The 27,894-nt window shown below is 42.1% G+C and overlaps 2 protein-coding genes across 2 annotated transcripts; one reads left to right on the top strand and one right to left on the bottom strand.

The window, feature by feature from the left end:
- The first annotated feature begins 70 nt into the window (after positions 1-70).
- On the top strand, positions 71-1,639 carry LOC125000025 (histone H2B). Its single transcript, XM_047575348.1, has one exon. It carries the CDS (start codon positions 196-198, stop codon positions 568-570), a length of 375 nt encoding a protein of 124 aa, XP_047431304.1. The 5' UTR covers positions 71-195; the 3' UTR covers positions 571-1,639.
- Positions 1,310-27,376, bottom strand: LOC125000020 (potassium voltage-gated channel subfamily A member 1). Its single transcript, XM_047575342.1, has 2 exons — positions 24,528-27,376; positions 1,310-4,466 (listed from the first exon to the last, which is right to left on the bottom strand). The coding sequence occupies exon 1, from the start codon at positions 27,006-27,008 to the stop codon at positions 25,293-25,295; it is 1,716 nt and encodes a 571-aa protein (XP_047431298.1). The 5' UTR covers positions 27,009-27,376; the 3' UTR covers positions 1,310-4,466; positions 24,528-25,292.
- Between the last annotated feature and the right edge of the window lie 518 nt (positions 27,377-27,894).

Genomic DNA, 27,894 nt, shown 5'->3' with positions numbered 1-27,894 from the left:
CATTAAATAATCTCCATCTTCTCTCTGGTCTTTGTTTCGTCTCCTCCGTCGTTGTGAAAAAAGGCGCCATCTTTGAAACCAGCTCAGCCAATCACAGCCGGGCGACCGCGCAGCCTTATTAGCATACAGTCTGTTCAAATAGACTCGCTGTCTCTGTCGGAGTCTCACTCTTGTCGGAGACTAGAACCCGGAAAGATGCCCGAACCAGCCAAGTCCGCGCCCAAGAAGGGCTCCAAGAAAGCCGTGACCAAGACCGCCGGCAAAGGCGGCAAGAAGAGGAGAAAGAGCAGGAAGGAGAGCTACGCCATCTACGTGTACAAGGTGCTGAAGCAGGTCCACCCCGACACCGGCATCTCCTCCAAGGCCATGAGCATCATGAACTCGTTCGTCAGCGACATCTTCGAGCGCATCGCCGGCGAGGCCTCCCGTCTGGCCCACTACAACAAGCGCTCCACCATCACCTCCAGGGAGATCCAGACCGCCGTCCGCCTGCTGCTGCCCGGGGAGCTGGCTAAGCACGCCGTGTCTGAGGGCACCAAGGCCGTCACCAAGTACACCAGCTCCAAGTAGACACTCCTCTACCGCCACCACAACAACACAAAGGCTCTTTTAAGAGCCACCCACTGCTACTCAAAGGGCACACTTCTTATCATGATTCATTAATGACTACTTTTCAATCTTCCCATTTTTTGAACTGGTATATTAAGTTTCTACAAGTGAAGTTTACATGCTTGAGATTATCTTCCTCAAACTGCAGAAACTAATGTGCAAATGTTGTTGCTTGTTAAATATGTTTAATTTAAAACCATATGCTTTAAATCTGCTGAACAAAAGTCTGAAATCTTGATTTGACTGTTTTACCACGGTCATTATTGTTCTAATGCTTTATATTACAGAGAAAACGGGTGTTCACAGACAAGTTGATCTTAGATGGAACTTTGATCAAATCGCAAGTAATCTTGATTTCATATATTCAAACTCTGTTTGTGTTCTGATAATTCTGCATCATTTGCCTCCAAAATGTAATTAGAAACAGAATATTTCCAAAACCTGGTGTATTTGCTTATTACTGTTCCTAATAAGTTGGCTTCTGATCATAAAGACACCGATATTTATAAATCTAAAACAGACGTTTATAAGTGATGCTCAATTCATTAACTGCTTTACAATTTAGTTGATTCCATTCAACGTCGTTGATTCTACAGACGAAAAGAAATTAATGCATTTACACAGAAAGTTCTTGTGTTTCTTTCAAGGTTTTCTTCTCGTCCATTAATCCTGAAACAAACAAGCTGCAGTCGACAGGAAGATGAGTCTGATTTAGTTTATTTCAACTCTTCTGCATAATATTATCAACAGTTTAACAAACAGGATTCATTTGTTAAAAACACAGTGTAACATTAACAGGACGAGGTTTCACATGTGAAACACTTAAACCACTTTACACAGAGAAACTTTTGGCTTTTCAGACCAGTTTTGGCAGCATTGTTCTGGGACGGAGGGAAACCAACGACTCCACGACTGGGTGGACATGAACGTCAGGCTGAATTCAATCAAAAACATGCATCAAAAAAGAACTTACACTTTGTAGAATCGCCTACAAACACATGATTTATTTATTTATTCTTTTTTTTTTTTTCAAGAAAGATTTAAAAATTTGAGGAACTCTTGAATTAGCTGATGTTTCTGAGGGTTTTATCAGGAGGAAACTTTTTGTGTGTCTCTAGTCAGATAAATGAAAGAAGGACATGATGAGGTATGTGTTTCCATGGACTCTAGTATCCACTAATAATCAGAATGAACCCGGAGCAGAAGCTCTGCTAATAAATAAATAAATGGACATCAGGTTGAGGAGTTTCCAGGAGCGACAAAAAAGTGGAGGTAGAAAAACAAAGATGAACCAAAGCTAAAATCAATGAGGACAGAGACCATGAAGATGTACTTCTTCTTCTTCCTCCTCCTCCTCCTCTGTTCAGTTCCCAGCTGTTTTTTTCTCTGGTGGCTGATGTTTGGATGTGAACACATGTTCTGATCCTATCACATCATTTTATTCAGAGTCCATGGAAACGGTTCATCTCTGATCATTAATCAGGTTGAATATAAGTTTAGTCAGTGGTTCAGGTTTCCTCAGTTAAGCTGAAGGAGCCGTTAATCATTTTAAAGTAGGAGAACAAACCAGGGAGGATATTGGGTGTCCACATTATTTTGGCCATATTGTGTAAGGAAAATCACAGGGTCTGACTGTATGTGACTGAATGCAGAGCTCTGCTGGTGTGTTTAATGGAGTTCATGATAAACCGAGTGTGTGATGGAAAGCTGAGCGTTGGCAGGACTTCGGGGATAAGGCCGGATGTCTCCGATCTACACAGTACCGGGATAGCAGCTTCAAGGAAACACAGAACACGAGTCACAACTGCAGAGAACGAGGTGGAAACAATAGAAACAGGAAGTGAACTGTAAACTCTCAAACAGAGACGACTAAACTAGTTTCTTTTTTATATCTTAGTTGCCTTTGAACTCAACATTTCCTGTAATCGTGTGAAATGGGTGGGAGGGGTTACTAAAATAACTGTTTTGTGAAAACAGATTAATTCCAGAAGGTTTTAATTTAGTCAGCCACATCTCATTTAGTTTCTATGAGCCACGAATGAACATCAACACTTGCATTTCCTCTTTTCTAACTAGTTTGTGAAGCTAACATTAGCAGGTGGCTAACAAGGCACAATATGAAACGATTAGCGGGGTAAGCTGCACCAGTCTTTCAGATGGATGATTTCAGAGCTGGTTGAAAGGTTAAAATGGACGATAAAAGACTTTATTTGATAAATAATGATTTGGATGTCATGTTTCAACCGATAGTTTAAATTTCTCTGATTGGTTGGTGAACAATTGTCTAGCTAACTCAGATGACATGTATGATTCTGAAAATCTAATTGGTTTCCCAACAGAGAGACTCCAGATAAACTTTCCACTACAGAAGTTTGTCTGGTTCCAGGGTAACGATCTACTGCTAGCAACATTAGCATTGGGGCTAACTAAGACTAAACTAAGAGTTTCTACTGTTCTGTTCTCCTGTTTTTCTACAGTCACATGACAACACTTTCTGAACCACTTTCAAACCAATTGTGTTGCTAGCAGCATGTTTGTGCAGGACCACTGTGGATTACCATAGTTACGTCACAACAATTCCAACAGTTTCTGAAAGCTGAGACGTTTCTCTTTTACGGCCATTATGGTGTCATTACGGTAAATTCACTTGTGTCTCTCCCAGAAGGTTTTTACTTTACTAAACTGACAGGTATTGAAAGGTTCAGGTATTCTGACAAAATGGGTTAAAGCACTTATACTCTCAGGACATTTTATCACCTTTTTATGGTCAAAATGACTAAAAATGTCCTTTTGATACTGAAATGTTAGAGTTAAACCAAAACTCTGAACTATTTATGGGGTTCGTCAGTTTCTAATGGAGGTAAAAAACAAATCAAATCATAAGAATGGCTGAAGAAACTTAGTTGTTTTGGTTTGTTCAAGATGCTAATCTTCTTCATTTCTTCATCATCATTTTGTCGTTTATTTGAGAATTTACAGTATTTTACTCGTCATTCAGGAAAAAAACACACACTCACTCGTTTTTTTTTTCTCACACACGTACGTAATCATGCCACCTATAGTTGCTCGACTGATATGTAGGAGGAAGTACAAAAAGAACAGCGAGAAGAACAGGCCACACTAAGGTAGAGAATATTAAATACTCGGGATTCAAGCCCCTGAACGCAGCGTCGCTCGATAAATCCAACAGCTGAGACAAGCCGGCGCGACGAGGCTGTGGTGGCCGTCCCAGACTGAGAGACCCTGAATGCATCTCGCTGTGTGTTATCTGAGATAGGCTATGGCTTTGGCCCTGGTCCACGCAGGGAGGGGGTTTATTGGAGGAAAACTAAACTTCTTCACCAACAAGCAAACATCTCGTCTCCGTTAAAAAGAGTTCGTCTCCTCCTCTGTCCTACACCGCTTTAGAAAAATAGAAATCAGGAAAACATCGTTACAAAAATAAACCAAAAAGTTCATCCAAAGTCCACGCGACGACTCCACAGAAATGTGACTGATATTGCACAGCGAAGGGATTTCTTCTGAGACGAAGTAAATCACTGACACGATTTGTAGAAATTAAAAAAGGAACACGTTAGGACGCTAACATGATCAGATTAGTTGTTGTATTTTTCTTTGTTTTTTTTTTTGTTCTTTCTTTTTGTTTTTTCTTCCAGAGAGACGGCAGCACGACCCCCAGCCCCCCTTCATCAAGCAGCTTCCTCCCAGAGTCCTGATCCAAAGAAAAACTAGAAGAAAAGCTTCACTGGTGAGTCTTAGTTGAAGGCACAGAGTTCAGAAAAAGGGTTGTAGATGCTGATTTTGTTGTTTCCTGATGAGGGATTGACTCCTGATGGTTGGAGGGCGGGGCTTCAACTCTGTGGAGGCAAACACAAAACCAGAGTCAGAGTTTCATCCAAACTTACATCAGTTTAATTTAGTTTGTCTGCAGGTTCAGCTTAAAAATAAAACTTTTATGGTTCCTTCAGTATTTTTATGGCAACATCTAATAAGTATCTTGGCAGAAGATACTTTAAAAAAAGAAAAAAAAAAGACTCAAAACATCAACAAATCTTGATGCAAATCCTGAAAGTAGACGAAGAGAATCCAAACACATGAAGTATGAGCCAGTGTTCCAGATCAGAGAGGAGCTCCTCTAGATAAAACCTCATGAACCTATGAGTTCAGAAGTGTCTCCATCAATGTGACGAGACTCGGGTCCTGGTTTAGTTTCTATTCTCTTGTGTTGGAGTGTGTGATGACAACAGATCAAAGGAGCTTTGTGAGGAGCTCAGAAAAAGAGTTGTTGTTGCTCATCAGGCTGGAAAAGGTTCCACAACCATCTGTAAAGAGTCTGGAAGCCACAAATAATCCACAGAGAGTCAGACAGATTGAAGACGACTGTTCCCCTCCACAGGAGTGATCCACCAACAAACACCACTCCATCATAGTGGGAGAGGAACCAGAGGAACCCAGGGGAACTTCTAAGCAGCTAAAGGCCTCTCTCACATTGGCTGATGTTCATGTTGATGAATCCACTCAACAACCAAAGACACTGCTCTCTGTCCACAAAGAACATGTGGGACAATGTTTAGTGGACAGATGAGACCAGAGTAGAATAGTTTGGTTTAAATGTTTGGAGATGAACCAACACTGCATTCCAGCATCAGAACCTCATCCCTCCAGGACACATGGGGGCGCTAATGTCCTGGTTTGGGCCTGTTCTGCTGCATCTGCTCATCATTGATGGACCAATGAACTGTGAATTCTACCAGTGAACTCTGAAAGAAAATGTCAGGACATGAGTCCATGAGCTGAATGTGAAGAGAAACTGGGTCATGGAGGAAGACAAGGAGCCCAAGAACACCAGTGGTTCTCCAGAAGAACCAGATGAATGTTTAGGAACGGCCACATTTCTTAGCCTCCAAGCTAACAGTAGCTCCTTCTAGCTAGAATCACATGACTGTTTTCATGATCGGGCTTTTATGTCTCCAGCAATGCATCCTGGGAAATCTGGTAATGAGCTGTTTTTTTTCTTTAAAACTGACTCTGATTGTAATAAAATAGAAACGAGGAGTTTTAAGAACATTTGAACCCTCTGAAGATAAACTTTGAGGTGTAATTGGACGTTTCCAGGTCACTAAATACAGATTTCCCAGAGTGTGAAGTGAGAGTGATTCTGTTCAGGGTGTCGACGTCTCCCACCACCCCCTCCTTGCACCATCTTCCTCCAAGTTAATCCCCCCGGCAGCAGCAGATGGTGCTGGGAGCATCTGTGGCTCTGCCCTCAGCAGCTCCTGTAGTTATGAATGATTGCACGGTCTTAAGCATTAAGTTGGATCAGTGTAATCCACCGCAGCATATGCATCAGCCAAATCCAGCTGCAGAACTTTCCTCCTTCGCTTTCCCTCCACGAAGCGAGGAGGCCGTGAGGTGTGAACGCCCGCCGCCGCCGGGACACCGGGACAGCTGCTGAACCAACACGGCCCTCGTATCGGAGCTGAACATCTGTAGCAAGGTTTAAAGGTTTAAATAAAAAAGGCTAAAGTGACGTTTAATCTCATCCCACTCAACCCAAATTCAGAGTTAAGACGTCAGAGCAGCGTGGGGGCGACTGAGGGGTCCGTGAACACATCTCAAATCACGTCTCTGAGGATTTTAAGAGCTGACGTTTACTCACAGTGACGAGTAAAACTATGTGCAGAATCCAGATGTTGAACATGTGACGGTACAGACGCAATGAACCGACTACAACAACGACTTCCTCTGTGTCTGGACCAGAAAGTTGCACCTGAACGCACCACAGAGGCTAAAGCCAACAACCAGTCCTCTCAGGGTGCAGGAGCTCCAGGTCATTGTGCGTCTGTAAACCATCACATACAGACTGGTCGACTCTTTAGTTTCTTTATCTTTGTATTTTTATTTATGCATCTCAAACCCTATTAATGTTTTCTTTCTGAATGTGTTTTATAAACTATGCTCTTGCACAACCTGACCTCTTGTTCTGTGCATTGAACTGTTTCTTTTGTGCATTTGTGTCTTTCTGTGTCGTCTGGTTTGGGTCTTGTCTGATGCACCTGAACTGCTCTTCAGGGACAATAAAAACCTTCCAGTTACATCTATAATATGTTCAGGAGGAGATAACTCCTCTATGTTCATCCTTTAAAAGGAGAAACCGGAGGAGCTGCTGTAACTGGATCCAGTCTCATTCAGCGGGAGAAATTCAGCTTCAGCGGCTTCAACAAACCCAACGAACATCAGTCCTGATGTTAGCGGACAGACGTTAAGACGACGACTCACGGCTTCTGGAGGCGTTAGATTTGATTTCTAACAACTACTCTACTCTGAGTCATAGACATTCTGTTTTACAGCAGTTTACAACGGTTTCAGGCAGACGTTCGGTTATTGTAATTGTCTTTGTCTTTGTCTCAAACACATCTTAGAAAACTTTAGCTTCATTGGTTTTTGGGCCTAAAGACGAACGTCTGTCTGGAACTGTGTTAAATGCAGTTAATTATATTCAAACATTATTTAAAAGAATTACTAGATTCACTTGTTTTTTTTCCGGCTGAAATCACTGGGTATAAAAATAATTAAAATGTTAAATGAGCTGCAGAGGTTGAAGTTTATAGAAGCAGCGACTTCACGTCACCAGAGATTTAAAATCAGTTTTCATCACAAAGAAGGAACCAGAAATATCTATTTTATCAATATTTAAAAGATGGAACATGTCTCAAAATATACAGATATAGATAAAATAACAAGAATCAAAACCTTCTTCTATTTCAGAGTTTCATTCTTTTTTAAAAAGACAAAAGATAACTAGTAAATAACTAGTTTTATAGCCTGTCTCGATCTTACGGACTCTTTCATGCTAATACTCTGCTAAAAGTGACTTTGTGGTGACGTAAACTCTGTTAGATTAACTGTCATGATTTCTACCTTGTATTTTTAAGATTCAGTAAGAACTAGAGTTTCTTAAGTAAAATTAAAATTTTTTTTAACGTAATACGTGAATTATGGGGGAAGTTTTACTTAGGTTTCCTCATACTATTTAAATGTTTAATAGTTGTATGTACATAAACCTAGAACTACAAACTTTACTCTGAAAGTGGCGTTTTGAAACGCATGCACGACGCATGCGCACAGTAGGACTGGCTCTCCGTACGTTACATGCTGGATCACAGAGAAAGGTACAGCAGGAACGACGTCATTCTGCAGGTAAGTTATTACTGATCTGTTTTAAATGTGTGATGATAAATAAGCACCAGCTTGCGAATACAAAGAGACTTCGCTGACCGTCTTTCTTTTCTTTTATGACATGAAGCTAGTTAGCACGGCTAGTAGCATGGCTAGTAGCATGGCTAGTAGCATGGCTGTGCCGCGCAGCGTGAAGCCCACAGCGACTTCGTGACGCGCCGACCGATACTTTCGATTCCAAATGTGTCCGTTTTAGTATCGATACTCGTGATAAATTGTCTATATTTTCAGTCTGCACTAATTTTAATAACGACTTTTTTCGTCACAGTTATTTTAAATCTACTAAATTACTTCATAACAGCAAATATATAAAATGTAGATAATTTTTGAGTAACATGATGTTTCTGCCTATGAAAAACAAGTAGACTTTATTTAATTTGTTTAAATAAATATAACTTAAAACTTAGATGTAATTAAGTAAATGTTACTTAATATCTTCACAACTGTTATGTTTTATGGTACGTAAAATTTACGTGATACCTGCAAGTGAGTGTTGATATTGCAGCATTAAATTTTACTTAAATTATTTGCATGCAAATATGTACAACATATTTTTCTAAGTAAATCTTATGAGTTTTTTTTTTTTTTTCTTTCAGTGTACATTTTCAGATGAGGACACAGAAATACTTCTCAGTTTATTCTTCAGCGCCACCTGGTGTTTGGAGTCAATTTTCCTAAATTAGTTCCAACTTTTACTGAATTTTCTAATTAACATAAGTTTTGTCCAGACTTATTTTTATTGTAACATTAAAACCTACTAAATGTTCACAATATTTTGAAATAAAAGTGTCTAAGAATAATGGAAACCAAGAAGTGCTGATATTAAAATGTGTCTAAAAATAAAAGGAAATATGTGAATTAATTGTTCAAAATCTTTATCATCCAAATAAATAAAAAAATTTTTAGTTATGTGTGAACCTTAAAAAAAAAAAAAAAAATTTCCAGGAGTTAAATGATTTTAAACTGTGTCTCAGAGAACAAACGTATTAACAGACTGAGAGTGCTTGTTACTCTCCACATGTCCACTGGGGGGCGCTGCAGGTTTTCTGGTGGGAGCGTCTGATGGTTCAGAGTTTGAGGAGAAGCTGCTCTGTTGTGTTGTTACTTTCCTCCACCAAACTGGAAAATACCCAGAATCTTTTTTAATGTTCTCTCAGATTCACTGGAACCTGAGGATGATTTCTTTTTTTTTTCTTTTTGATTCTATGAATCCTGAATTAAAAATCTTCCCGTTCCCCTTCACTCACACGAAGCTTGACCTCTGCACATTTTCCATTAAGATGAAAACAGTGACATTTGTGCTCTCTCTCTCCGTCTCCTCTCGCTCCAGCGCTCTGATTCCCCTCTGGACTATTTTAAGCCCGAGTGTGTTTGACGATGCAAAGCAGATTAAATGCACAGAGCTCTGGTTTCCGTGGATGTTTGCATGTATGCACGCTGAGCGGAGATGAGGACGAGTCCTGCATGTCTGCCGTCACTCTCCGGGAACATTAGCCCGAGTGGACGCACTCATTCACGGCCGTGGATGTGCAGCCTCTCATCGACCTGAGGGGTCGACTCTCATTTATTTTATTCTTTACTCTGCTGTTGCCTCAGAAACCCACAGAGGTTTTTATTTATTTATTTATTTATTTTTTATCATGTTTGTGTCACTAATGTGCAGTCATCCCTGGTTGCCACGGTAACTGCGTCCCATAATAAAGATGAAACAGCTGAGTTTGAGCTTCCTGACCTCGGCCTCGTCCTCCAGCTCAAACTGCATTTGTATGAAATGATGCTTCTCAAATAAAATCTGACTCATAAAAAGTAAAGCAAATATTTTTATTCTTTTAGGTTAGCGAGCGATAATTTGTTTTACTAAAAGATTAGAAGGCATTTAATTCACTAATTACTCTACAATCAATTATATACTTATATATATATATTTATGTATTTATGCACACGTTTAATTTTGTTGCCTTTGTGGCTCCGTACATGCATTGACTTCATGACTCTCATGTTATTCTGACTTTTGCTAAAACAAAGGAAAATATTTTGAAAAAATGCAAACAAATATAAAAAATATATTCCATATTTAATTAAATGTAATATTCATTGCATTCTTAAATTCTAATTTAAATTCAACATTTCATAAATCTTTATTATTATTATTATTTAGTTGTTGTATTTATTTACATATTCTAAACATATTAAATGTCGAGTCAATTTATACATTTATTCATATCAATATTTTGCATTTTAGTTGTTTGTTAATTTGTGTGAACTTTGCTGCTTACGGCTCCAGGACGTATCTCGTTTATTTCAGTATTTATTTAAATTAGTGACCAGTAATGTGTTTGTGCACTGGAATGAATCAGTGTCTTGTATCAGCGACGGTTCATGAATAAAACGAACGTCTGCAGCTTTAACGTGAAGATTATTTGTGTGATAAACGTGTCGTGAGGCCGGAGGTGTGGCTGTCAGGTTTATTTTTTATTTCCCTGCAGACCCTCGCTGACCTCCAGCCGTGAAGATGTCCGGCGGATCTCTCCGCCTTCGGCTTTATGTATTAATATCAGACGCTGTAAATCCCAGCAGGACGGACGCCAGCGCTGCAGGAATTAACCTGAGCCAAAAAAAAAAAAAAACACAGACAGAGGAATCTCAAATCTGGATGCATAAATTGACCGTATCCAAATCTGCTTTCACACCCAGCCTCCGTAAAATCCAGCCAGGAATTATGGGAAATCTGATGGTGGCAGGAAGCTGTCAGGGTCCATTACGCATGTAGATGTATTCACAGAGAGAAAACACCTGAAACCAGACTCGCCTCCGCCGGTACGAGCAGTGGTTTCACTTAAATACATCATGTCTTCTCACGTCTTCACAATAATCAAATAAATGACCCCCCCACCACCACCGCCCCGAGGAGAGCAGCCGCCTTTAAAAGCTTTGTTCTGGTGTCACATAAAAACCACTGGGACGGTTTCAGTCTTTACGATTTAACGAAATGAACAGAGACTGAGATAAGACTGAGGAAAGTGTCCCCCCCCCCCCCGACATCACAGCAGCATAATAGTGATGATGACGATGACGATGATGATGATGATGAAGGTGATGATAATCCAAATGGGGCTGGATGTGTTTTCGGTGGCGCAGCATCAGTTCACAGAATGAGGGTAAAACTCTAAATCCCATCGTCTTAATATCTCCTCTGGGTTGAAATCATCGTGGACGGTTTGTTGTGGCCCATAAACCGTGAGTAACATCCTGGTCTCCTGCGTTCGTTTTGCGTCAACAGGTTTAAGGCTCAGCGACAAATTTACGGCAAAGCTTGAACCGCGCGTTCCACAGAGAAAATAAAGAACGAGTCATCGACCTGTGGAGCCTCTACTGACGTTAACTTTGATTTAAAAAAAAAAAAACACTGGCGTCCACCATTTTGGTTCCTGCCAACATGGTCTAACATGATGATAGCAGCTTGGAGGAAGAAGAAGAAGAAGAAGAAGAAGAAGAGCTAGCTCCCCCCACACACTAGACATATTCATGATTCCCTCCATCTTCACTAAAGCAGCTTCACAACATGATGCTGTTACCTCCATGCTTCACCATGGAGACGTCGACTAGAGAGCAGCTGCTAGAATGCTAACAAAACCACAGTGATGCTCAGTTACGTTAAAATTAAATATTAGCATGTGACATAATTTCATAATGTAGCTTCTCCGATTGACTACAGTGCTGCTTCGTTTCTGCTTGTTTGACTTTAAACCAGAGTATTAATAATTAATAAGTATAATGTTATATTAATAAAAATAATGTCTGTCTTAGTTCAGCATCGGCGTTGGGTTGGTTTCTCAAACGTTCCTGTTCAGTAACGCTGGCTCGTTCTCGGGTTATTTAACGGCCTGACATGAATGAAGGAACAGCGAGCGGCGTCGACTCGGCCCACGACTTCACACTTCATCCTCTCTGAGAGGGAAGTGTGAAGGAGAAGAGCTGCAGAGCGACGTTCAGCTGCTGCAGATCAACACACCCGTGAACTAATTCCATCAGAAAAGCTGAAGATAGTCGACATGATGAGGTTTACAGAGCACAGCAAGAAATAACAGGAGACATTTATATAAAAATCTCTCAAGGCACTTCACAAAATCTGGTCTGAAACCTCTGAAAAATGATTATCATTATTATTTGATGTTTTATTTGACCATTAACGAGATCAACAACAAAACCACGTAGTTAAAAGTGCACCAGTGTAGATTAATGAGATTTGTTCCAATACAATAAATGAATCACTCACTGCGATTACAACCGTCTTATCTCTTAGCTAATAGCTGGGACAAACAATAGTTCTGATATGCTAAGCTAAGCTCGCGTAGCATGAACAGCTGATGTGGATGTAAGATTGTTTATCGTAGTGATTTCAGAATAAAAGATAATAAAAGAGTCGGTTCATGCATTTATAATATTCTCTGTGTTAACACAGATGGGATCAGTAGCTAGCTGCTAATGTGATGCTAGGAGTCCTAATACTAAGTTTCTAGCTAAGCTAAGCTAACATAGCATGAACAGCTGATGTGGCTGTAGCACTGTGGTTCTCATGCAGCTGTAAGAAAGAATTAGTCGGTTCCAGGATTCATAATATTCTGTGTTTACACAGATGGGACGCTAGGAATGCTAATGCTAATGCTAGGCGTGCAACCTGATTGTTTATTATCACTGTTGAGTTTTTTTTAATTAACTTTATTAACTTCATTGTTCACATAACTGTTTGTTTGACACCAGGAGGAAATAAAACCTAAAACGCTCTGACACATCTGTGACCAGCGTCCACAGCGGTTTGGCCCCGGGGTTTTTTATCAAAGGCCGCGTCGTTAGCATTAGCCAAAGCGAGCTCTGCCCTGATTGGTTGCCCGGAATCATGTGATCATCGCTTTCTGTTGGTGCGCTGCAACACCAACAGCAGCTCCGCTCTGATTACTACAAACAGCACGTCGTCTATTTATATCTGGGGTTAGACATGGTGAATATTATCACTGAGTAATTAAATCTGTGTGTTCATGCATGACTGATGTGGCACATGGAGGCGAACGTGCCCCCGTCGGCCCAAAACCACCAACAACTAAGACGTTATGTGACGCAGTTGTGCCACCTCGTCTGTGGATAATGAAACAGGATTTTCCCTCTTTAAGCTCCTAAAAATAGCAGCAAATTCAGGAAGGGGGGGTCCATTACCGTCCATTACTGACGGCCGTGGATCCAGGTCATCATAACAGGAACGCATCCATCTAGAATCATCGGTCATCGGACGTAAACTCAGAGCATGAATCTGATCTGAGCCTCAAACTACAGCAACGTCCTGCAGAATACGAAGCTGCTGATACATTTATTTATTTATTTACTTATTTATTTATTTATTTACTTGCCATTTTTAATGTTTTCTATCTTAAATGTGCAAATAAACAAAATCAAATTACCAGCGTTGGGTTTGTCCACTGCTTGGTGAGGAGTTCTCAACATCACACTGCTCCTGTTTTTTTCTTAAACCAGTTATTATTATTATTATTATTATTATTATTATTATCATTGTTATTTTATATTAATCTAATTAGAATTAGAATTAGAACAGAAAACCTTTATTTGTCCCACAGAATAACAAGATAACAAGAATAAAGAGTGGGCTGTGTAAAAGACCAATAATAAGATAAAATAGAATAAATATCCATTGACATTTGTACAGAAAGTATTGAATGGCACTGGTTACTGCACTGACTCTAGCTTCATCTTCATAAAGAATCTTAAACAGTCTGTTTCTATATTATCTGACTTCTATCTGTGTCTCTGAGTTCATTAACAGGACAAACACAGTGACTCTTTACTGCTGCTGTAGTAAATAAAGCTGAAACCAGAACCATTCAGAGTTGATGAGTCCTCAGCAGTCGTGAATATTAATTAACCATCTTGTTGTGTGTTAACATATTTCTAGGAGGCAGCTTTGTTTATGAACTATTTTAAAATGATGCACGTGGGTTTAAACACATGAAAAACGTTTCAGTGTTTTAGGTCAAAGTGAAACAGAAAAGCATCGACTGTTTATCACTGAAACCGACGCCAAGTTCCTCTCGGAACATTGTTCTCCTGCCAGAATAGTTTCCCTAGAACCACAGTGTTTTATTAAAACGCCGTCTCATCCTCTCCGTCTGCTTTAAGTTTCTGATAAAACTCTTTTCATTCAGTATTGACTTGATTTTAGCGACTTAACATTCTGATCTGGACCAATGGGAGCGACTGATCCAGTTGATTGACATGCGACTCAAAAACATCGTCCACCATGTTGGTTCCTGCCTCCAGCTCCACCATGATGATAGCAGCTGGAGTAAGACGAAGAAGAAGAAGAAGAGTCGGGACGTCCACTAGAGAACAACTGCCTGGTGCTACAGCAGCTAGCTTGACTTTAGCTTGAGCTACAACAGTAGTCCAAGGAACATCAATCTTTACCGTAGCTAACTATTTAGCCCTAGCTTTTCCTTTAAAGTTGGTTTAAGTTACAACAGTCCAGATGACGTTAGCATTTAACGCAGCTTTAGCAATTTTAACCATCCACACTGTACGTACAGAACGTCTCTATATTTCTATTTTCCTCTACATATTCTTTGTATATTCTTTCAAATTTGTTATAGTTTCTTTAATATATTTGTGTCTAATTCTCCAAGCTCAGGCTAGCTCAGTTGCCCTGCTAATAGCATTAGCTACATTATCTCAGCTAACTGCAGAACATTGTGGCATCAAACAGTTGCTGAAGCCAAATTCTCCAAAAAACTTTTCACCTCAGAGGAGACGTCTGAACGTCGTCACATAATAACGGTCAAAACAAGATGGCCGCCTCCAGAGCAAACTTTCCTAATGCAGTGCAGTTTTCCTCTCGTAACAACACTAGCAGTATTTTTGTTTCCAGTGGAAGAAGAGCTAGCTCCGCCCTCCACCTTCACTAAAGCAGCTCCACAACATGATGCTGTTACCTCCGTGCTTCATCATGGAGACGGAGTCGATTCTGCTCCAAACATAACTAATCAAGGTTTATATGTTGTGTTTGTTTCACTGGAGAATATGTACAAGAGGGTTACCATGGCAACCAGAGCCTTGGACGTCAACTAGCGGCCAACTGGTCGTCTACAGAGACAAAGACGTCCAGTTTATATATGAACAGATCCTTTAGACTAAAGACTGAAACACTGGAAGACTTTGAGAAGGAAAGTGAAAGACGAAGACACGACTAGAGGATGAACAATGAGACACATCAGAGGGAAGCAAGTGATCACAAAGACAATGTCAGAAATGAGAGAAGAAGAGAAACGAGCATAACAGAAAACATGACCTTGACGGAAAAAAACAAAGACATAAAAAAGTACAAGAAGTCTTTGTCTCTCCAGACGCCACTAAGTGAAGCTCCTGAACCAAACCAAGCTACAGCTATTTTAACCGTTCTCATCTTAAGGAAACGAATCACAGGAAAACAGCTGAAGGTTAAAAGCAGCCAGAAATGAGCCTCATGAATTCATCTGTGACATTTTGTGGATGTAGGAGTTTCTCTCTCTCTCTGTCTCTTACGTAACTGCATTAAACACAACACTAGCCTCTGTTTTCCAACGACAACGCGCCACTGGACAAACGCTGGAGGTGTGGAGGTTTGATCGGCGTTGGTGTAGGTGCAGTTACGCTGCTGCACTTAAAGCAGATGATGCAGAAGTGATGGCGGCAGCCTCTCATGTGGAAGCGTTGGTCCGGTTAGATAACCTTCCTCTGATGCTGCTGTTTGCTTCTTTTCTGCTTATTTCATTCTTTTTTTTTTTTCTTTTTTTTTTTCTTGTCGCTTGCAGAAACACAACCAACTAAAATATAATCTGCACTGATAGGACCAGGTCTGCTGCTTATGTGCAATCAAGTCTTTTTATTAGCTGGTTGTGCTACATAATGAAACGTTCATCCGTTAAATATATCAAATGTATTTGAAGCTTTAAACGTTTTCTTTCTTGGATTTCTGTTTCTGAAAGATAAAATGCAGCAGGCGCAATAAGGTCAAGCTTTTTTAACCTTGTGTCAAATTTACTCCCTCTGGACACACACACACACACACACACACACACACACACACACACACAAAGTGCCATAAAATCATCATGCATCAATATCTTTTCTTCTGCACACATGCCTGCGTAGCCCTGGTTGTCACACGGCTCCATAATCTAAATGACAAATTTACAAGAATTCATGCATCAACCTACAACAGGAAAATGATGCAGTGAAAACGTCAAATGGAATATTTGTCTTCTAAATGAAGTGCTGACGTTACAGAATACATGGTTTGATACTGGAATGACAAAAAGATTAAAAAATGTAGTTTCAATGGAAGTCAATGGGACTGGTAGAAATCCATCCTACTGTTTATGTTATGGAAAATAACTCGTTTGTGTGTATTTTTTAAACTATTAATACTTCATATAATCATATAACCAGGCTGCCATTTAAATGCTTATTATTTTTGCCACAAAGGTGCCCAGAGGCTGCAGAACACATCACGAGGATGTAAATGAGACGAGTCAAAACAGTCAAAAAAAAAGGCTTAAAATGAAAAGTTCCAGCAAAAATTCCTGCTCCAAGTTGCAACACAGTCAAAATAATCACCAAACACATAAATAAAAATGTGCGAGGAGAGCGTAAAGGTTAAGGGAACCTTAACAACCTGTGCAGCGTTGCTTCATCTTTCCTCGACAGCTTTAACTAAATGTAAATTATTTCTATTTCTGGCTTCCTCTGAGGATAATTACCAACACGATTATCTGCGTTTTCTACATTCATCAGAGCAGAGATTTGTTGGATGAGTTGGCGTGTGCTATGAAAGTAGAGGTGACGTTATCGTGGATGTGTTTTTGTGAATTGTTGCAATTATACCCCCCCCCCCCCCCCCCCCCCCCTCCGGTTGGTTTGATGAAGAATTTAGCCAGGAAGGCGCTGGCAGCGGAGGGCGTGAGCACCGAGAGGGATTAATTAGCGTTCTCGCTAGAGTTTACATATATTTGATTAATTCAGGCCCTCGCCATGCTTTCCATTTGGAAGTTCTTCTCCGAGGCTAAACAATTAGGTTACGTAAGCTCATCTGAGTCTTACATTTCCATGTCACAGACCCCGAGCCAGCTGAGCAGCTCGGCTGAAAACCCTTAATTATCACACGCCAATGAGGCAATCATTTTCTATTTACTCGTGTGCTCTCTTCTACGCTCACGGCTCCGGCTAATGACCGGGTGCAGCCCAGGTTTTAAATAACCTACTTCACGTTGCCATCTTGATCTGACATTTTTTTTTTCTTTCTGCAGAGCGGTGGTGGATTCAGTCTGTTTTTAGATGAGTCGCTGCTGGTTCAGTAGTTTAAAGGTTGTTTTTACGCTGATGCTTGAGGACAGTGAAGATCAGGAGTCTGTAAATCTCTGTATTTTTATTTCCATGACATATAGTTTGTAGACTCGTGTTTAAACGTGATTCTGTCCGAGATCAGGAGCATAAAAACATATAGTCCCATGGCTTAGAGCTCTTATCTGGACTCATCGTTACCGAGTGGATAGTGGATCAGTTCCCTCTAAAGGATTTTAACCACAAGAAGTTTTTGAAAATTCTCTTGATCAATTTCTATGATGGAAAAAGTCCATTATTTCTGGAGTGTTTGAAGATAATTGTTAGTAATATCAAAGTTCATGAGTTGTGAAGGATCTGATTGGTCCAGCAGATCGTTGCAGGAGCTGAATCAGTTCCTAACGGAACCAGATAAACGTTCCTACACGATATTTGAGACCGTTACACCTGAGGCAGAAGCTTGGATTCAGTTTCAGGTGAATTCAGTCTTTCCTCTACCTGAGAGTGAACCAAGCAGAGATTGGTTCTTATGCAACCAGAGGCTTAAAGCGTCTGCAGCAGAGATTAATACGATGGAGAGGACGGACACGGCAGCTGATGTCTGAGGAAAACACAAGATTTCTACATGTTGAGTATTTGACTAAATAATATTGTGACATTTCTACACAGTTGCTTCTCATGTATTAAAGCAGCGTTTATCTTTACTCACAGACTAGATAATAAGTAACTCTGTTTCCAGGTTCTTGGTGGAGTTTGACTCTTAATGAGACGTTCAGGTGTTTCATGTCGAGGTTGCGTTGATCTACACCGGTGCGTCCACTGGTGGGAATGGAGACATGACACGTCTCTGGATCCAGGCTCAGGGACGTCTGGGTTGTGTCACCGCGATGACGTCATGTTGGGTTTTTGTCCTGTCTCCATGTTTTGTCTCGTCACTTCCTGTTTTATTTTGAAGGGTATCTCTCCTGTTTCAGGTCACTTGTCTTTCCTCATGTGTCACTGGTCTGATCTTCCCTGATTCCCGATTACTTCCACCTGTTCCCCATCACCTCCATCAGTTCAAACAGTCTGCGTCTCCCTGGTCCTTTGTGTGAGTGTTCGTCTTTGTCCTCGAGCCTTGGTCACGATCGTTATTTGGTTTTTGTCCCGTTTCCTCCTGAGAGTGCGTTTTTGTTCGTAAGTTTTCATAGTAATAGTTTTTCCTTTGGTTTTGGCTTCGGTGTTTTGAGTTTTTCCTCCTGGAGTGATTTTTAGTTTAGGTTTTTCCTTGACAGAAGTTTTTCAGAGCATGTTTTGTTTTCTTTCATTGACTTTTCTTAAAGCCTGGACATGACCGGCTCATTGGTCAGAGACCAGTCCACATTCTCCAACCTTTTACCACATCTGTCTCTGTGAGATGCTTCTCGGATCCCAACTCAACACTGAGTGTGATTTAAGAGTTTCAGGGTGAAGCTTGTCGCCCTGTTTTGGAAAAAATAAAAAAAGTGCGGTGAAAACAGACTCATTGAATCCACTAATGCAGGAAACATTCACTGACTCACCTGCCTCATGAATGGATGTACTTTGGCTGCTGTTGCTTTATTGCAGTGTTTCTTTTGACTTTATTGATTCAAGTGATCTACTTTTTTGGTGTTATTGACTTTTGATTTGTTGTGAAGTATTACTTTGGCTTAGTTCAATAAATTTAAACATGTGTAATTTGTCAGGATTTTTATTTTTATTCACCCCTGTTCAAAGTAGAGAATGATCAAAAGCGGCTGTGAAGCACTGGTTTACAGCACATTAATCAACTACCGTAGTAATTATTATCATTATTATTATTAGAGCCAGAAGAGACACAGCAGGAATCATGACTTTAAGACGTGAGGATCCAGAACATTTCCAGAAAGTTTCTTGACTCTAGATGATGACGTGTGGTTCCTCGGATCATCGTCACTCACAGGATTCTCTGGAGAATCTATTTATCGGAGGAGGAAAGTTCCCCTGGTCTCCTGGTTGGGATCAGATCAGAGTCTGGTAACCACCTTCTCACCAGAACTGTTCCTTCTTCTTACATTTACAAATGTTACATTTTTACTTTCTCAGCTGCATCTCTTCGAACTCTAAGCTTCGAACTCTCTGGACGAACGTCCTGAACATGTAGAGCTTCGTTTCCTCTGGAGTCCATCGTTGCTCCTTTTTGGCCGGGATGAGCTCAGCCTCATCTTTGCTCTCTAACAGCTCTCCTAGTTTTTTCAAGCAGCTCTGGAGGTCACAGCTGAGGACTGCCAGTCTGTGTTTATCTATATAAATATATTTATATATCAGTGTGTGTTGTGTTGCGTAACCTCCTCGCTGCATTGTCTCTCGTGCTTCCAGTGCAGAGCCGAGTGAGGATGGAGGCTAACGATGATCATTTCATATTGGAGCGGTGAATCGGAGCCAGAAGCCTCCGTGGTCGTCTCCAGTCGAGCTCCAGCGTCGCATGTTTCCTTCTGACAGCGACGTTTTAATGGCGCTAATCGTGGCTGATGGCTGAGAGCAGCAGCAGCGGTTTAATTAGTCGTGCTGCAGCGCCCGGCAATATTTCTTGTGTTGCTCCCTTGTCACGCAAAGCATCAGACACCCCAACGGATTAAATGCCTCGACCAAGACATAAATAGAAACCTGATAATGAATCCACGTAAATGCTCCGCGACTTATGTCTGTTTATTTATATGAGCGTTGGAGACGTGTCATTCGTATTCGTTATGAATTCGTCTTCTAGCGCCTCTCTGAAATGAGGCGTCAGTCATCGTGACGGCTGTGATGAGGACATTTTAGAAGTTCTTTAAGGGCAGCGCTTAAAGTTTTAAAGACTCAGATCCTGACGTCATTCCAGCGCAGAGGAGTTAGAGGTCAGTGAAAACCACGAAGGAAAACTCTCTATCCTCCTGAGACCCTCCGTCCTCCAAATTTTACAGTTGTGTCTTTATTTATGTTTATTACATGTTCTAGTTTGACATGACGCACACATTTAACAAATTATATCAATAGCAACGAGCTACAGCGTCACTGATTAGCAGGGACTCATTTGAGGACATTGGGACTTCATTGTTTGCAGCTCTGGTTTTGCTCACTCATGTTTAGGGATTGAAATAAGTAGTTTTAGAATTGTGACACATCGGTGACGTTATTGTTATACACTGAAATAATCCCTGTGTCCACATATGAGGACTTTATTTTTTTCTGAAAAACTACTTCTTTTTCAAAGGCGATGCTTAGTTTTTATATTCCTTGGGTTCAACTAATTCTAGATACGTTAGATTAAAAATGTTCAGTAAACAAAAGTTCTGGTCTCAGGAGGTTACAGTCAGGGTAACCTCTCACCTGTACCCTAAGGAAACCTGTAGCCTCTTCCAGGCCTCTGATTGGTTTTAGTTCTTCAAAATCTCTGGAAAAATCACCTACAACCATCTGAGCTTTGATTACGAATCATCTTCCTGTGACAGACCGGGTCAACACCGACACGTTGACCCGGTGAAGCTTATGTTTGGTAGAAAACTGCTTGGAAATCTAACACAAATACCTGTTGCCGGTTATGACAACAACCTTCAGGCTAATGCTAATTTATCACCGTCATTGAATCATCATAGAAGTTGAATTAAACTCAACGTTGATATGTAGCATCTGTAACATTGATGCTTCGTGTAGCTAATAGTAGCATTTAGCTGTAATAACTGTTAGTGTGAACATAGCTATAACTGAAACAGATGACAAGCTCCTCTTGTCCTAGGTTTTACTGACCTCTCCATCCACCCAAACGTCACAACACTGACTTTGTAGCCTGGTGTCACCAATAGAGGGCGCTTTTGAGGCATTAGTTTAGATGGCTACTGCTGTAATATTTAGATAATGTTACAATGAATTCCAACATGCACTTAGCCTAGCTTAGCGCAACAAGGAAGAAACAATTTGGAACCACTGTAAATTGATCAACTGAAAAAAAAAAAATTAATAAAAAAATCCAACTTTTAAATGTTTCACCAAACAAACCACACAGTAATAAACGTGTTGCTGTTGGTTGAAATCTTCCAAACAGAGCTGTTAGTGTTCTCTGTACTGTCCCACACTTAGCCTAGCTTAGCATGAAGACTGGAAACAAATGAAACGAGTTAAAGCCTCCTCCTGTCCAGCGTTGGCTCGGTTGCCAGCAGCAGACGGATTCCCCTAATTGGGATCTGCAGCTCGTCGTCAGATTACACGGCGGCTCTGCCAGAATTTATGACGATTGGACGGCGTCCCAGTGCTTCGTGGATAGCCCCGTTTATATCTAGCTAATTGATGCGTCCAGCAGATAACAGCAGCCGCTGAGCAGTTTAGTCTGATAAAAGCCAGACAGCAGGGACCGGGTTGGGATGTGGACAAGAACGTTCAGGAGACCTTTGTTCTTTATGTGGTTCATTTATTCACCGAACGTTCCTTTAATGCATCATTTCTCAACTGTTGTCGTGATGTGTTTTTAGCCTAGCTTAGCACAAACACTGGAAACAAAGGGAAACTATTAGCACAGCTCATCTCGTCGTTTGTTTTTCTTCGTTATTTAGCGAAACTTTAATCATCTTTGACTTTTTTTGTGTTTGTTAAAATCTGAACAAACTTTAAAAGAATAATCTGAGCCTCAGGCTAAAGTATAACTTTAAGGTTTATGAACCTGGGTAATATTTTTCCACGTATTTGAGCTTAAATGATGGAATTGTCACAGAATATTTCAGTAAATGTTTTAGTTCTTAATGAGATGTCGGGTCTGGTCTCACATTCACAGTTTGTTCTTATTTGTGGGTTGAGATTGTGAACATTTGGCTTCGGCTCACATTGCCTTCAGCCACTATTAACATACATAATCTTTTCCATCTGCCACCCTTTCACTTTTTACTCAAGGGTGAGATAGTGTTATTAAAAAGGTTTTTGTAAAAGAAGAATGAGTTGGGAAATCTTCTCCGTTGTGGTTCCAGATGTTAAACCTCGATGCAGGTCACTCACGGGACTGTTTCTATTTTAACTTTTTGGGCTGACGAATAAAGGTCTGTCTTAAACGTGTAACCAGGAGCACTCCGGAGACGTGACGGAGGCTGTAATTACCCAGTGAAATCACATGAATATAATAAAAGATGCGGGCTAACATGTACATTGGCTTTTGGTCGACTGCGTCCAGATGCTGCTCTGCTGGCGTAGGTGAGGCCACATGGATCTGCAGGACAGATTTTTGTCCTGCAGCTTCCTGCTCATTGACACAAGCTCAACAGAACAGAGATGATGCTGAATGTTTTTTTTTTGTAACTGTGGTCACGGTAGTGGAGTCTGTGTACAGCAGCAAGCAAAAGAAAAACGTTACGTAATCTAACCGGATTCAGGCAGAGACGACCTGGATCACTCACACAAATCAGCAGAAGACTCTCAGACACGATTAGAGGGGTTACAAATCTGAACCATGACATAGACTCCCTGTCCACTTCATTAGGTACACCTGTGAATGCGTTCTAATCTCAGTAATGTTGAGCTGATGTAGAAATGTCAGAAATGTGGTGATTCACCTGGAGGACGGAGATAAACTGGATTTACTAGAGGAGATATTATTATTATTACCAGCTACAGTTCAACGGCTCAATTAAAACCCAGTCGTCACTAGTCTAGTTCCTGGACACTGTTCCGTCTCTACTTCAAATATGGACGGCACGTCTCCACCAGAGACGTATATAAATATGGACGCCACAAACTAAAACGAAACTTATAGAAAAAAATGACACTTGTCATTCATCGACATCATATTAACGACCTGAAATGACAGAAACCATCCTTGAAAAAACAAATGATTTGACTATTTTAGTGTTTGAGTTTGGCCCAAGCCCCGCCCACTAACATGGAGGGGGTGGAGCTTTGGCCTCACTTCAGAGGAGCTGTTCTACCTCCACATTCATACTGTCTCTGATATATTTGGTTGGTGTATGGGACTAATTGTCTTCACCTTCTATGTTATTTAAACCTCAGGTCTGAGACGGCGCTTTGACCTTTTGTCTTGAACATTTAACTGTTTAAACAAACTCATTTCTAACTCAGTCTCTATTTTCTGCTACAGGATTCTGAGAGGATCCCTGAGACTTTACACCAAAAACAATCTGAAAGAAAGTGTCTCTGCTGGGAACTGATTCTGACTGAACAACCCGTTCTTGGTTCTGAAACAACGGATCGTTCTAGGGTCCTGTTGGATCAGATCAGCGTCAGGTTCAGTATAAACGTCGCCTCGTCTTTGTGCTGAGTGAATGTGGAGATTCTTCTAAAGGTGGAGCTAAAGAAACATGAACTATCGTCTCAGTTTCCCCTAGAAATTAATACCTTTCAACGGAAACACGCGTCAATATTTCACAACCGTTTATTTTGTGTAACGGACGCAGCTAGAGACAAAGGCCACAACGGTGTGTTTGACTAAACCCTCTGTGCTCGTTTGGTCCTTTAAGACGCCCCCGTCCACCTCTAAGCGCTTCAGGGTCTCTGAGGACAAAAGTGGAGGAAGCTGCTCCCAGATAACTGTCAGTGTGACAGCCTGTAGACTCCATCTGTCTGCAGCTTCTACCCAAACTGAAATAAATAGAAATGAATTCCACAGAGTGAAGCGTTCGCTTGGGCCAAACCGAGCGACGACTCTGCCTTTTACTCGTCTTCACTCCGTCGCTCGCTCACATATTTTGGTTCGTGTTACGTAAGCGGCAAGTGGCGTCATTTAGTCCATCGGCTCATTCACGACCTTTTACTGAGATTTATGTTCCACATCTACACGATAAAACAAGTTCCAATTAAACCAGAAGCAAAATATTTCAAGTTTCAAGTTCAAACAGTAACAAACCTCCAAAGAGAACAGTTTATCCTGGAGTATGGACGTATGGAAGCACTTTAATGCCAATAAATATCTAAAGAAAATGTTAAAAAGCTTCATCTGCAACTAAACAGATTATCAATGAATCACTGTATATATGTTTAAGATAAACTCTCTTCAGTTGGAGAATTTCCTACTTTTTGCCACATTTAAAAATAAATAAATAAAATCTCAATATCCATGTTTTTCTGAGCAGTTGTTTGCAGATTAATCATGTTAATACTTGTGAATATCTCAGAAATATGCAGAAATATTATTTATTATTTTATTTCAACCATAAAAATCTAAAATAAATCATAAGAGAGAGGGACGTTGGTTTGGTTTCAAATAAAACATTCTGGATTTTGTCAGCACAAAATCCAGAATGAAAAGACAGAATCTGGTTTGAAACGTCTGAACACAGACTGACCTGATGTGGACGCTGCTCCGTCTCTCCGGATCATCTGACTTCTCTTCTGTTCTTGGCTGTCGTTCCCTCACGTTGACGTACTCCCATGTTTTGTCCTTTTTCCTTTATTGTTTTAAAATAAATAAGTTTAAAAAAATCTAACTGTTCTTTAGAAGGATCAGAAACAAGGCTGAGGTCCTCTGAGAGTTACTCCTGTCTATGAATCACCTCTGGACAGAACCTGAGTGGAGATAAAACAGGTGTCTGCAGCTCAAAAATAGATTTCTCTCTAGATATGATTTCATTTATATATATATGTATTTTCTGTAAATAATCTACACTAAGAGCAGATCCGCAGAGAGCAGGCCTGTGGAGATATGTACAGGTGTTCAGCGTAAACATCATGACAGGAGGACAGATTTTGGCTTTTTTCTTTTGTGGCTCTACTTGAACTCCTTCCTTCTTTATGTACAACAGTCTGATGCTGCTGTTAATCCTCCCCGTCCACTAATTACTCCTCCTCCGTGATTATCTGCAGCAGAAGCTTCTTCGTGGTGTTTCAGGTGCTTCGTTAAAGGGCCTCCGTGTTGCATCACATGCTCCTCTCTGCTCCAGATGAGGGGATTAAATGTGCTTTTTATAAATCAAACCCCGTCGCTCTTAAAACTTTTCAGGATTGCTATGTGTTGATCCTCCAACTGCCATGTGCAAAGACTTAAGAGCCCATTAACGGGGGTTTATTCTGCGCAGCTGGGGGCTTTGGAGCGCGGCCTGGCCCGGGCCGGGCTACAGGTCCGTCTCCCGCGTGTCCAGGCAGAACGCGTAAAGGGATCTCTTGAAGTCCATGCTGCTGTTCGCCTTCATGTTCGCCTTCTCCGCCGAACCGCCCGCCTCGTTGTTCTCCGCCTCCTGCGACTTGTTCGACGACTTGCTGCCCTTGCGCTTGGGCTCGGGACTGTCGCGGCCGCTGTTGGGCTCGTCCTTCAGGGAGGACTGGTCCTGGTCCGTCTCCCGGTGGTAGAAGTAGTTGAAGTTGGAGACGATGACCGGCACCGGCAGCGCGATGGTGAGGACGCCGGCGATGGCGCACAGCGAGCCCACGATCTTCCCCCCGACCGTCACCGGCCTCATGTCCCCGTAGCCCACGGTGGTCATGGTGACCACGGCCCACCAGAAGGCGTCCGGGATGCTGGAGAAGTGAGACTCCGGCTCGTCCGCCTCCGCGAAGAAGACGGCGCTGGAGAAGAGGATGACTCCGATGAAGAGGAAGAAGATGAGCAGTCCCAGCTCCCTCATGCTGGCCTTCAGGGTCTGCCCCAGGATCTGCAGCCCCTTGGAGTGTCTGGAGAGCTTGAAGATGCGGAAGACCCGGACCAGGCGGATGACCCGGAGGATGGCCAGGGACATGGCCTGCTGGCCGTTCTGGTGCTCCTGGCCCTGCTGCTCCGCCAGCTCCGTGCCCACTGTGATGAAGTAAGGCATGATGGACATGATGTCGATGATGTTCATGATGGTCTTGGAGAACTCCGACTTGCTGGGGCACGCGAAGAAGCGCACGATGAGCTCGAAGGTGAACCAGATGACGCAGGTGGTCTCGATGATGAAGAAGGGGTCGGTGAAGGTGAGGGAGGGCCGGGGCGCGGTGCTGTTGTCCAGCCGGCTGGTCACCGGCAGCTCCCGCTCGTCCCTGAACTCCGGCAGCGTCTCCAGGCAGAAGGTGATGATGGAGATGGTGATGACGATCACGGACACGATGGCGATGCCCCGCGCAGGGCTCGAGCTCTCCGGGTACTCGAATATGAGCCAGACCTGCTTCTGGAACTCGTTCTGGGGCAGCGGCTTCTCCTCCTCCTTTATGAAGCCCTCGTCCTCTCGGAACCTCTCCATGGCCTCCTCCCCCAGCTGATAGAACCTGATCTCATCTGCGAACACGTCGATGGACACGTTGACGGGTCTCCGGATCTTCCCCCCGGACTGATAGAAGTACAGGATCCCGTCGAAACTCGGTCTGTTGCGGTCGAAGAAGTACTCGTTCCGGAGCGGGTCGAAGTATTTAATCCTCTTGGCGGGGTCTCCCAGCAGAGTGTCCGGGAACTGGTTGAGGGTGCCCAGCTGGGTCTCGTACCGGAGTCCGGCTATGTTGATGAGCACCCTCTCGTTGCTCTCCGTGTCCATGTCCATGTCCAGCATGTCCTCGTCGAACAGGTGTGGACTGTGGTCCGCGCGTAAAAGCGCATCCATGGCGTTCTCGCTGCAGCTGAACGTGTTGTTCATGTCGTTGATCTTCCAGGAGCTCTGCTGCTGAGGCTGAGGCTGAGGCTGAGGACTCCCCCGGGTGTTCAGCTCCTTAGCGCAGTCCTCTCCCAGTCCACCGCGGACCAAGCCCGGCTGAGGGACGTCCAGCGCGTTCCGGCAGCTCTCCTCGGCATTGTTCCCTCCACCTCCACCTCCTGCGCTCCCTTTAGCGCCGCCGTTCTCAAAGCTCACCAAGGCTATCTCCATTCCGCAGCCATCAACAGTTAATGCGGGAAGAAGAAGAGCGACTTGTTGAGTCGGAGCGCAAACATCCTCCTGGTGCCCGAGGACCGAGAAAGAACCAGAGAAAACATGAAAATCAAACTGTAAACTGCAGCAGGTGGAGACGGAGCGCTGGACCCAGCTCCTCTTCCTCCTCCTCCTCCTCCTCCTCTTCTTCTTGTTTTTAAGGCTTCAAGCTGCTGCTGCTCGGGATGAAGTCAGTATTAAAAGGAGGAGAGGACCCGGATGAGACAGCAGGATGGAGTGATTACTCCTCTCCTCTAAAGTGATGCTCAACCGTTTAGCTGCCTCTGAAAATGTGGATGGAAGACAAGCTGTCATCCCTCTCTCTCTTTATCTGGGGCCGGTGACGCGCTCTGTGGTGGTGGTGCGCGCACTGGCCATTTTGTTTGTTGCTAGAGTCACTTCCTCTAATAAGAAAGGATAAATTAAATATATACAGTATGTGTATTTATATATTTTTATATAATTTTTATATATTTATATATATATTTATGTATATATATATAGACTAGAATAAAGACCATATTTTAACAAGAATAAAAATATTTCTTTATTTTTCTTGTCATTGTCCAAATTTGACCTTTAGCTGAGACGTTCGAGCCTTTGACTGAAGCCAACGTGTAGCTTAGCTTAGCATCTCCTGTAGCTGCTTTTAAAACCCTTAATGCACGTCCATCCATCTCCGTCCAGTCGGAGCATAAAGGACGTCTTTCCACATGAAGACATCCGTGGACGTGGCTTTCATGCAGGAGCTCTTTGGTGTCTTTGTGTCCGAGTCGGCTTCGTCCTCCGTGGCTGCAGGCTCGGCCCCGGGACACACTCTGCTCTCTAACGCGCCCCCGTCCCG

This window comes from Mugil cephalus, chromosome 22, assembly GCF_022458985.1.
Source record: "Mugil cephalus isolate CIBA_MC_2020 chromosome 22, CIBA_Mcephalus_1.1, whole genome shotgun sequence".
Classification (NCBI taxonomy): Eukaryota; Metazoa; Chordata; class Actinopteri; order Mugiliformes; family Mugilidae; genus Mugil; species Mugil cephalus.
Note: the sequence above shows the minus strand (reverse complement) of the source record. Positions and strands in the feature narration are given on the sequence as shown.